General features: G+C 61.8%; 1 protein-coding gene across 6 annotated transcripts in view; it reads right to left on the bottom strand.

Annotated features, from left to right (window-relative positions):
* The window catches only part of BEGAIN (brain enriched guanylate kinase associated), a 50,317-nt gene that overhangs the window by 20,226 nt on the left and 18,031 nt on the right, over positions 1-12,060 (bottom strand). For 2 of the 6 annotated variants that reach the window (XM_050796710.1, XM_050796713.1), the window contains exons 1-2: positions 11,425-11,503; positions 10,436-10,464 (exon numbers count right to left, since the gene is read on the bottom strand). The exons of 1 other annotated variant lie outside the window; for it this stretch is intronic. In XM_050796710.1, the coding sequence (XP_050652667.1) occupies positions 10,436-10,464; positions 11,425-11,448 (53 nt within the window). In that variant the 5' untranslated portion in view covers positions 11,449-11,503. Of the gene's footprint in view, positions 1-10,435; positions 10,465-10,968; positions 11,018-11,424; positions 11,504-12,060 lie in introns of those variants that run through there. 3 more of the 6 variants (XM_050796709.1, XM_050796712.1, XM_050796711.1) reach the window with 2 other exon arrangements.

Here is a 12,060-nt window from a genome sequence, read left to right as displayed (position 1 = left end):
CCTCACCAGCCTTGCCCTCAGTTGGCAGCCAATGACGGCATTACGGCCTCCTCCCCATCACTCTCCTCCTTGTACTAAGGGTGCCAAACCCACCTCTCCATCCACTGGGCTCCTATACCCACATGGATGGCAGGAGACAGCGGCGGGCTGACGGCCTCGCTCTCCATTCATCCACAGACCTACCCAGGAATCCTAGGCATGCCTGTGCCATTCCCCCCACCGACTTTCCTGGAAAGTGACTTCACACCTTCCCCTCCTGCCTCCCAACTCCCCAACACCTCCTCCCCATCCCCACTCAGGCTGATGACCTCGCTTCCATTTCTTCCCTTTCTGCTGAGAAGTGAAACCTTCCAAAGGGAACTTCCCCAGATGTTACCTCCACGTGCCCCACCTACCAGCATCTGCCCAACACCTGGTGACACCCGCCGTTACCTACAGACCAGCCAAGGCAGCCCTTCAGCTGGGCTGGACCGTGGCCACCGGCCTCTCCCAGCTGCAGGTGGGCTCCAGGTAGTCTCCCTTGCTCCTGAACCATCCGTTTCTCCCTCACTTCCCAGTCATTCTCTGGCAGGCAAACTCGTGGTTGCTCTTCCCATATTGAGAACAACCCTCTCTTCACCCTCCAGGCACAGTCCCTGTTCCCCGCTTGATGGAAGTGTCTGATCTTGCTGCTTCTGCCTCCTTACTCCTAGCCTGCTGGGACAGGACCAATACCCGCCAGGATCTTGTCTCCTCCATGTCACTGAACTGGTCCTGTCTCAGCCTTCACCTGACCCGAGCTCTCAGCAGTCAGGGACATGCCACCTCTCCCTGCTCCCACACCTCCCACCCTCACTGGGCTCTCCGGCTGCCCCTTCTCAGGCTCCTCTGTGGGGTGCTCTTCATCTCCTGGCCTCCTGGCACCAGTGTGTCCCAGAGATCTGGCCTCCAGCATCTCCTTCCCTGTGTGCACTCACCAGTGGCAGCCCCAGCCGGCAAATACCATCTCTCTGCTGAGGCCCCACATTTGCGGCTCCCCAACTCCACTGCCTCACCTTTGTCTCATGGGCAGCACAGATCTGCACGGCGCAGCTGAACTCCCATCGCCCCAACAAATCCACAGCTTCCCCCAACATCCTGCAGCAAGACAAGTCCTCTCCCATGCCTCGATGCATCCTTGACTCCTCTCTTTCTCTCCCCATCCTTCCAGGCCAGCAGCAAACCCCAGGGTCTGCCCCCGGAGTATACCAGGAGCCTCGCCTTCTAGGACCACCCACCACACCAGGCCCACTCCTCTCACGTGACTGCCACACAGCCCCGATACAGGCCCCAGCACCTGCCCTCATCTGCTCTCAGCCCGAGACCTTCTTGAAACCAACGTCAGACCCATCCATGGGGAGGTGGGCCATTGTGTGCAGGACACACAGCTGGGAGCATGCCAGTGGGGCCAGGGCGTGTCCCTGAGATGGGTGTGGCCGGAGCCTCGGGCCTGGGGGTTGTGGAGGGGGTGCAGACAAGGGGTAGGCCTGGGGTCAGCTGGCAGAAGGCCCTGAGCGTGTGCTGAAGTGTCTGATCCTCTTCCTGGGGGACCGAGATGCTCACATCAAGGAGCTCCAGAAGTTGGCTTGGGCTTGGGGCTGTCCGTCTGGTGGGAGAGCAGTGCTAGAGCAGGGAGCCTCAGTGGGGCTGTCTCCGAGAGCCAAGGTGAGCTGCACAGTGGACCCAGGAGGCTCCTTGGCACCCCTGCCTGGGCCCCTCTTTCCCAGCACCAGCCTGCACCACCATCACTACTCCCTCGTCTCTCCCTCTGGAGAAGATGGGGTTGGCCAGAGGGTGGGGCTGTACACACCCTGGCCCTGGAGCCCCTGTCTCACCCACCCACAGTCAGTGTGCAGGGGCAGCATGAGCAGACAGATGGCCATGGGCCGGCCCCATAGCCAGGAACGAGCTCCTTGTGGGACTCCCAAATGAACCTTTCAGCACCTGCCACCCACCCTGGTGCCCAGGAGAGAAGGGGCTGCGATTCAGCACTTCGATTACTGGCTTCATTACTGGCCACTAAGGAACCCACGCTGGCTTTGCTAATTTGACCACCCCACCAGCCTGCTCACCACTGCAAACAGACGTGGGCAAACTTATTAATTGGATCAGCAGGAGGCCTGTTTTTTGGGATTCCAGGGATCACAGAACTAATCAGAGCGGCAGACACTTATCAGTAACCCTGGACTGCAGGACCTGGACCCCTCCATGCCCTGGGCCTCTCTGGGATGCTCTCAGTACCTGGCTGGTCCCACTCCACGTTCGCCTCTGCATAGGTGTGCACACACACTCACACTCACACTCGAGAGGCGAGACTCAGTCTCCAAGAAGAGCCTGCAGCTACGGGGAAGGCTGTCAGCAGCAGCAAGGGCTGGAGGGAGGCGTCGGGGCCAAGGAGAGAGCTGGGGGCACTGGTGGCATCTGTCCTCCCTCCCGAAGCCAGGCCCGGGCTCCCTAAGCCTCCCTTTGGCGGTGTCGAGGATCCCCCAATCCCTGCACCAGCCCCGGGGGGCTGAGAGGGTCCTGTGGACTCTTTACCCTGCTGAATGGTGTGGGCGGGAGAGGGTGGGTGGCTGAGCAGGCCCCAACCTCAGCAGTCTCTGCTCTGCCACAGGCCACTGGGGGTAATGAGCTTGGCACTCAAGCTCTCAGAGCCTCAGTTTCCTCAAGAAGGAATGGGGGCAGAAGCCCCAGCCAGCCCTCAGATGCTCCTGAGATCCAGGGATCATTCCGACAGCCCCACCGCACTCTGAGCTGACACCCTCAGAGCTGCTCCAGGTGAAGGGTGACTCGGGCCCAGCTCTGTGTCTTGGGTTCTCCTGTGTCCCCAGCAGCACTACCTGCCCCTGCCTCTCTTTTCCTTCTCTCTTGCTTGGCAAAGCCCTGCCCAGGGAAGCCCAGCCATGTGTCTCCCCTGGCCCTCACTGGCGATCCCCCAGACACATGGCTGGCGCCTGTGGGGTGTCCAACCTCAGCAGCCTGGGGTGGTGTGCGGCCAGGGCAGCCTCCCCTCCCTGAGACGGCCATCCACATGCCACCACCAGTCCCTCGCACTCCAGCCAGACCCCTGGGACACAGAGACCCAGCAGTGGCTGCTTCCCCAGTCCGGCCAGACCCCCAGGACACAGAGACTTGGCACTGGCCACTTCCTGGCAGACCCCCGACCATCACCCGTGCTAGTGGCCACAAGGGGCAGAGGAAGTGGGGCTGAGGAGCCCAGAAGACCTGGTTCCCAGGCCCTGCTGCATTCACCCGACAAGCATCCCCTGCCCCATCTCCCGCTTCCCGTCTCAGGTCCTGTAACTCGGTCCTGCTGCTGCTCAGGATAGACACCTCAGCTTCCCTCCACACGAGCCCCAGAGCCTCGGTGGGTCTGTCAGGGGATGGGGCATGAGGCCTCTCTCAGGTTGCTCTGTAGACACAGGGGGAAGCCTTTCAGAGACAGGCAGTCCCCAGTGCAGAGCTCAGGCCCAGAGGCCTCCAGCCCTCTGAAGGATTTTCTGTCTGTGGTAGCTGGGGGTGGGGAGAGGGAGCCCCATGCGGGCCTGACATGGAGCCTTGAGAAACAGGTACATGGCATTGCCTCCTCTAAAGCACCCAGCCGCTGCCCTGACCATCGACGGCCCCCCGGAAAAAGTGCGGACAGTCTAGGGTGCAGAAGAGCTGGCCCTGCCCCCAGCTCAGAGACCCTCAGAGGGCCCCATGCTGCCAGGCCCTCTCCTTCACGGGAATGATGTCACCACCCAAGGGATGGGCAGCAAGGCCCAAGCAGGGCAGAGCCATCTGAGACAGGCCACAACAGCAAGGCCCAGCCCATCAGCCAAGTGCATGACCCCAGAGTGCACTGATTCCCCTGAGCCACCTTCTTAGGTAGGTGCTTTTACTACCCCCATTTACAGATGTGGCACTGAGAGTCAGAAAGCTTCCGAAAGCTGCCCAAGGCCAGGCACAGTGGCTCATGTCTGTAATCCCAGCACTTTGAGAGGCCGAGGCAGGAGGATCACTTCAGCCCAGGAGTTCGAGACCAGCCTGGGTGACATAGCGACACCCTGTCTCTACCAAAAATACAAAATTAGCCCAGCGTGTTCGTGTCTGTCTGTAGTCCCAGCTATTTGGGAGGCTGAGGTGGGAGGATTGCTTGAGCCCTGGACTGCACTCCAGCCTGGCGGACAGAGCAAGACTGTCAAAAAAAACAAAAAAAAAAAAAACAAAAAAAACACAAAAAAAAATTTGCCGACGGCCACACAGTCAGTAAGTGATGACAGACCTGGGATTGAAACCTAGGTGTGTCTACTTTCTTAACCACGTATCCCATCAGGGAGGCCCATCAGGGAGGAATGGGAACTCAACTGGGCTGTGGGGACAAAGGCACCCTGGCCCCACCTGTAACCCCAACCCCCCAAGTTGACACCATTAGAACTGCTCCAGATTAGGAGTGACTCCCAGACTCATACCCCAGCTTTCAGTGTCTTGAGTTCTCATCCTCTGAGCCCCTAGCTGCAAAGGGAGAAATCAAAGTGAGGCAGTCATTCACACCTTAGTGAGAATTAGTCCCTAAGACTTCCTCTAGTAGCATCAAGTTTAGAAGTGGGATAGAGAGCCTTGAAGGACCACACTCAGGGAGGGGTGTGGCCTGCTGGGGTAGTGGGTGGGTTGGAGGAGACAAGAGATGGAGAAGCAGGGGGCCTAGGGGAAAGGGACAAAGAAACTCAACAGCCATCCTGAAGGTGGGTGCACCCCCAGGACACCTCTTCCTGAGCCCAGACCACAGTGCAATCACTTCCCCACCCTCAATGAGCACCTACTGCATGCCCAGAGAACCTAATCTGGATGCTGTCTAGGACAGGGGCCTGCCCAAAGCAGGTGTGCAGCAGGGGTTTGCTAAATAAAAGGGGACACCTCAAGCCTGTGTGCCCCCAAACCCGCTCCTCCCCCACAGCTGTCCCCACCTCAGGTGAAGAAAGTCGATCCTTTCTTTCAGTCGCTCACGTCCAATGCTCTGGAGTTGCCTTTGACACCCTCCTTTCCCCCACACCCCCGTCACACCCATCAGCAGACCCCGTCGCTCGAGCCTCCAACACATCCAGAACGCAGCACCTCTGCCCTCCTCCATGGCCACCAGCCCTTGCTGTTTCCTGCAGGCCACCGGTATACCTGCTGCTCCATCTGCCTGGACCTCCTGGTGCCTTGACCCGGTGGCACCCGCTCAGGGCCTTCCCCGAGCCACGCTGTACAGGTCACCCACTCCCCGCGCCTCAACTCACTGCCTTCCTTTCTTTTTGTCCCCGCAGCACTTGTCACCGTGATATTTATTTAATTTAAAAAGTTTTCTGTTCCCGCCAACTAGAAGATTCTGCCTGTGCGGTCACTGCAGTGTCCTCAGCGCCTACAGCAGCCTCTAGTGCTCAGTGAATGCGTGTGGAATCCATGATCGTGAACAACGAGAGCAGCAGGGACGGCTCGCGGGGCCCAGGTGGGAGACCTGGGTGGGAGAGGGTGCCCCCTCGGCAGAAGGCATGGAGGGGCAGGGCGGGACAGGACCGGGACCTTCGAGGCCACCTGCTGTCCATCTGTCTGCATCCCTGTGACATCAGCCTGGCATTTCCGCAGAGCGTCTCAGCCTGGACAAGTGTCTGACATGGAGAGGACCACAAGCACCGGTCATAGGAGTGAAGGAGAGAGTGCGGCCCAAACACCTGGGTGTCCTTGTGCAAAACCAAAACCAACACCAAAAGGGAGCTCAACTTTGACCTCTAACCACAGGGAAACCCAAGTTCAAGCGGATGAAAAGCCAATAGCCTCAATTCTTCAGGAGGGTTCCTTAAACAGGACACAACGCTTTAATCAGAACGTGAAAACAAAAAAAAAAACCCAAGACATTCAACAAAATTAAAATTAAGAACTTCTGTTCATCGAAGAACTGTGTGAACAGCGAGAGCCGGCGTCCCCCAGGAGGTGTGTCTGCTGCATGTGTAACTGACAATGTGAAGAGCTCCCGCAAATCAATGAGAAAAACACAAAACACCTTGGTAGAAAGTGCACACGGCCTTCGCCGGTGAGGAAACCCAGCGGGCAGCAACCCAGGGCAGTGTAGTTTGCGCTATGCCCACCCCAACAACGCTGGAGGGACGGTGATGAGCAGAAGCGGTTTCGAGAGTGTGTCCCGATCTTCCAGAGCTGACCCTGTGCGCGCTTTGTGCCTCGGAGGTTCCACTGAGGGTGCACGCCCAGAATCGCAGCCCACATCCCCAGACACCCGCACAGGAGTTTCCCAAGTTGGCCCAGGCTGCACACTGCCCAGCAGTCTGCCAGGGAACGAACGGATTGCAGGGAAGCTACCAGGAAGACAATTTACCATGACAACAGCAACTTGTAGCTCCACCTACCACCACAAGGGACCCTCACAAACAGAATAGTTTTGGTGAAAAAAAGCCACCCCGAAAGCACAGGCTGACGGAATCCAGGTATGTGGTCCCAAAGCAGGCCATACACAATCGTCCCTGCTGGGAATGCCCTCTCAGGTGGCAGAACCATGAGTACAGCAAGGAACCACTGAGCACAATGTCGGCGTCCCCGTGACCGCTCGGAGTAGGATGGGGCTGTCTGTGGGGAAGGGTCTCAGGGGATCTCAGGGGCGGGCCAGGAGCAGGATGGGGCTGCCTTTGGGGAAGGGTCTTAGGGGATCTTGGGGGCTGGCCATGTTGAACTCCTTGACACAGTGGTGGTCGCCAGGTGGTCGTTCTAAACTTAACCGCTGAACTGTGTGGATATTTGTTAATGTCTCTGCAGTCCTATCACAGTTCAGGACTTTGAAAAGTTCTATTTTGGGGGGAAAATGTGGACACCAAACAGGAGTAGCTCTGGGCACCCCGGGAGCCATGAGAGGCGACTGACCTACTTCTCTGTTTCGCAGAGGAGGGAACCGAAGCCAAACAGAAAAAGGGGCTGCCCAGCAGCACGCTGCAGGAGGCGGGCAGGAGGGACCCCGTTTGGAGGGAGAGGAGGGGATTAATTTGAGGGATTAGAGGCGCAGCGGCTCTGAGCACACAGAGAGCCAGCCGGGACTTGGTAATATCTATAAATATTTGAGTGTCACAAGAATAGTTTTTCAAGCAGTTGGAGGCAGGATAGCTGAGCGTGGCTGAGCAAGGGTCAAGGGACAAGAGCCAGGCCATCAAATGGTGTGGCTGCATATCTACCGTGTGCCCCCCTGGCCTGTGGGAGCCCTACTGTGTGCCAGCCTCTGCCAGGCACTGGGGCTGCCAGAATGCCAGGGGCCAGACCCAGGCTGTTCTCTGGGGTGCCCATCTGGGGCCCTGGGGAGGACAGAGGACACCCCAGGTGTCAGTGGGAGCCCCACTGACCTCCACTCCCCATCCCTCACCTGTCTTCCCTAAACACATCTGCTCTGGGCAGCCCCCAGGGCTTTGCGCCTCTTGGAGGGCAGCCTGTCTGTCCTTGGAAACTCCTACTCATCCTTCATGCCTCAGCTCAAGTGTCCCTGCTTCCTGGAAGGAAGCTCTTCCCAATATCCCAGGCCAGGGTTCATAACCTGGGACCCCAGCGCATTCCGGGCAAATCCTTTCTGTATTCTGTCCACCAGCCTAGGAGGATCTGTTGTGGGCCTCTGTCCCCGGCACTGGAGTCAACCTGGGTCTTTTCACAGAGCCGGTACCCAGAGGGGGCCGGAGTCCCCTTGGGAGGGAGGGGCAAGAGTGTCATGAAAACCCCAGGGAAACGGCGACAGGGAAGACACAGAGTTTGTCATGTGGACAAGAAGGGGCAGGGCATTCTCTACAGCGGCGACCGGGTGGGCAAAGGCAGGGGCATGAAGGTGGCTGCTTGTGGGGAACGCGGAAGCAGGGCGACAGCATGGAGGGGCAGCCGGCCGGAGGGGCCAGGGAAGAGAGACCCCTCAATGTACACCTGCCCACCAAAGGGAGCCACTGAGGGCCACAGTGCTACCAGGTGACATGGTCCTTTTGCTCTTCAGCGAATATTTACAGGACTGTCCCGTGAGTCAGTCCCGGCTCCACGCCCTGAGGGATCTGGGAGAGAAGGGGGCCAGGACCAGCGCGCTCAGAGCTCATTCCAGACCCATAGACCCAGCCTGTGATGTGCAGACCCCATACTCCAGGAGCCGGGAGGCAGGACCGACCATAGGGTCATCCCTCTGGACACCCCAGGACCCCTTCACTATGACCACTGTGTGGTCTGACGTTCCCCAGAGACCTTCTACCTGGGCCTGCTCTGGGCCAGGTCCCAGGAGAGATGCTCCCACCACAGGGGCTCATGGCACCCAACATCCCTGCAACCTGGTTGGGGTTAGGACACCCACTTTAAAGAGGAGAAAACTGAGGCCCAACCAGGGCCAGGACTTTGCCAGTGACTGGGTCTGTGAGACCCCAAATCCTGCACCCTTCCCTGCAGGAAGCCATGCTGACCAACTTCCCTTCCACTCCCCTGGGCTTTTGGTTCTGAATCCCGGGCACCAAATGCAGGACAGAAACCCACTGGGACAGCCCTGACACTGACCAGGAGGGAAGATTCTGGAAAAGCCCTTCAGGCAACTCTGAGAACACTAATTGGGTGAGAGGGAGAGGAGGGCAAGACTCCTCCCCAGTTCTAGGAGTCCCTGCCCAACCACCACCCCTGGCAACTCCAGAAAGGCCACATGGCCCAGGGCAGCCCAGGAGCCCAGGCCCTGGCCACTGCCTCCAGCCTTTATGGCTTAGCCCAGGGAAGCCTCAGCCCGCCTGGGACAGCAACACTGACACCATCAGCAGCTCAGGCAGTAGCTCCGTCCACCTGGCACACCTGCCTACCTGTGCACCCAGTCGGGCGGGGTCATGCCTCTGTCCTCAGTGCCTGGCACACAGAAGTGAGTGCCGGAGAGCCTTGGCCGGGCACAGGGAAGGAGGGAAAGAGAAAGAGAACCACCGCGGGGAACCCCCAGGCTGGCCTCAGGACACCCCATGAATGCTAAGTTTTTCCTCAAGTCTCAGCTGAGTTAAGCAGCGTTCCCTCCCCCACAAGCGGTACAACCCAGATGGTGAAATGACAGCCGACGTGGGGCGCCAGGGAAGGGCCCGGGCCTGGGCCAGAGCCTGGGTTTGGGCCTGAGGTCATCTGTGTGACCACAGCCAGGGCTGTGGCTCTTTGAGCCTCACTGCCCACACCTGGACCTTGGCCATGACAAGGTGGGCCTGGCTGACGGGTATCAGGTATTTGGGGTCTGAAACTGTACCACCTCAGAGACTGGACCCCTCCTCCCAGCACAAGACATGTGGGTCCTGTCCCTGTGGGACCCACATTGGGGGCTGCACATCAGCTCCGTGGCCCAGGAGATTGCCCCGCTCTGAGAGTCCACCCTGGGTCTCTGTGCCAGCCCACCTGTCCCCAGGCTCCCACCTGGGTATTTCCAAGCCACTCGCCCACACCACTAAGGGTCAGCCGGCAGGGCCCAGGGCCCCTCTCCCCTAGACCTGGGCCCAGCCAGGGCTCTGCTGGGGCTCTGTTCCTTGAGGGAGGGGTGCTCCTCTACCTGGCCTCCTCCCCAGGATGCCAGTTCTGGCCTCGGGAGGGAGTGGCGAGGACAGAGACCCTGGAGGCCAGGGGAGACGGTGCCGAGACCCAGCAGCCAGAGCTGGGCCTGCCGCCCACACAACGCCTCGGCTCAGGCTCCGGAAGGAAAACACGGGAGGGGTGTTCCCAAAGTAGGGGTCAGGGTGCCAGGGGAAGTCGTTGAGGAAGTGGCAAATATTCAAACGGACTGATCCTAGGCCTGCCGTGCAGGTGGCCCCGTGAAGTCTACCGAGGCTTAAAGTTTAGCATCGGGAGGGAGGCCGCGGGGGACACTCCCCAGAAGCTGTCGCGGGATTCCCCCAAAATGGCTCCAAGACGCGGCTGCCGGGTCCAGCCGCGAGGACTCCATCCCCCACCCCCGCCCCCAAGAGGCGGACACTTAAAAGCTCAGAGCCAGGCAACTGGCAGCAAGCGGGGTGGGGTGGGGGTGGGTGGGGGGCGAGCCAGCGCCGGGGCGGTGCGGAACGGCACGAACGGAGCCCGAAGGGTCCCCGGGGACCAGCGAGAGTCCAGGGCAGGGTGCAGAGGCGCGCTGAGGACCGCACAGGACCGGGCGGCCCCCGGGTGGGGGGCGGCCCGGCCCTCAGTGGCGCTCGCCCCAGCCCCCGCCGCAGCGGCCCGGGCCGGCCGAGGAGCCCCCGCGCGGGGCTCCCCATTGCCTCGCAGCGCGCACACACGCACCACACACACGCACCTGGCCCACAGCCCCGCCGAGGCCGCCCGCGGGCCCAGTGGGGTGCGCTCGGGTGGCGCCCCCTTCCCCCGCCTTCCCCAGCGCCCTCACCCCCGCCCCGGCCCCCGCGAACCGCGGCACGGGAGACGCTCCACTCACCTGAGTTTCTCCATGTCTGCGGCAGAGGCCTGCGAGAAACCAAACGAGAGGGTCAGCAGGCAGGAGGTGTGCGCTCCGCGGCCACGCCGGGCAGAGCCAGGCGCAGCGGGCACGGCCGGGCACCCCGCGGGGCCCCGTCCGTGGGAAGCCCGGCCTTGCGCGTCCCCAGCCCCCAGTCCCGGCCGCGGCCCCCGTGACTCAGTGGGCGCGCCGGGCCGCGGCCGAGTAACAGGTGAGCCAGCCCGGGCCGCCGCGCTCCCCGCGCCGAGTTACGCCCCCCGGGGCGAAGAGGGGCCCGGCCCGGGATGGCCCGGCCAGGGGCGATCTCGGCTTCGCCCGGAGTAGGGGGACTCGGCCCGTCCCCGTTAACTCTCCGGCGGCCGCGGCCCCGCTGCTCCCCGCGCCCCGCCCGTTAACCCTTCCTGCCCCGCGCTCCCTCCCGGAGGAAACCGAGCCCCGGAATCTCAGTATCTCCGAGTCGGAGAATGTTGGGGAATTCGGGGCCGTGCAGGATTGCAGAACCTGACACTCACACAATCCCAGAGTGATGGCATTTGGAGCCTCGACTCCTCAATCAGGGACCCGCTGCCCTCAGATTCTGGGGTTCTGGGCCTGGCTCGCCCCTCCCGGGCCCCAGGGATTAACCCGTGAGCGCCCGGCTCGCCGGCGAGGCTCCCTGTCAGGCTTGCGCAGACCCGCCCGCGCGCGGCTTGGAGACCCTCCCTGCCCAGCCCCGCGCAACCGGGCAGCCCCTCCGCGCGCCGGGCTGGGGGACCCACCGGCCGCCGTTAACCTTGCGGGCGCGGGCGAGCGACGGGGACCGCGAGCGGCCCGGGCGGGATCGCACTTCCTGCGTGGAGCGGGGGGCACGGGGCGGGCTCTCTATCACCCGGGAGAGAGGCCGCTCCCCGGGGCTTTCCCCGTCTTTCTGTGCCGTGACTGGCACTCAAGGGGGACGGGGGTCCGAGCTCAGGGACCACGCGACAGACCTGGGAAGACTGATGACTGCCCATCCCGGCCCCTCGCGCCAGGCGCCGCCGCCGCGTCCGCCGGGAGCGCGCTCCGCTCGGGTCCGGGCCCCACGCCGCCTCCCCCACCGCCCCGCCGGGCGAGGGCGCAGCCCGGCCGCAGCGCCAACCTAGAAGGCCTGGCCCGGGGGCCTCGGCCAGGCTCGGCCACCAACTTCCCGGGTGCTCGGGCCCTCCTTCCGGCGCCCTCCCGGCCTCAGTTTCCTCACCTGAAAGCTGGGGGGAAGGGGCAGGCAGCTGGACAAGGCGCTCCACTGCCCTTCAGCACCCGTGGGCTGCGGAGCGGCTGGGGTGGGGGAAGGAATTTCAGGGGAAGGGATCCCCAAGGCGCCTGGATGTTGGTTCCCCTCCCCAGACGCTCTAAAAGTTATCCAAGACCACGAGCCTGGACCCCTCCATAATCCCTTCTCCTGCAAGACAAGGAGTTTGCCGGGAAGACTTTGCCGCCGGCCAACGCGACCCCCACACCGCTCTCTTCCCCAGGCCCACCTTTCCGGGTCCCCATGCTAGGTCCCAGCATACAGCAGGCGCTCAATAAACACGGACACTGCATGCCTGGATCCCACGGCACTGGAGCCTGTCTTTCACGGCCCTTTC

This window comes from Macaca thibetana, chromosome 7 (assembly GCF_024542745.1).
Source record: "Macaca thibetana thibetana isolate TM-01 chromosome 7, ASM2454274v1, whole genome shotgun sequence".
Taxonomy (NCBI): Eukaryota; Metazoa; Chordata; class Mammalia; order Primates; family Cercopithecidae; genus Macaca; species Macaca thibetana.
Note: the sequence above shows the minus strand (reverse complement) of the source record. Positions and strands in the feature narration are given on the sequence as shown.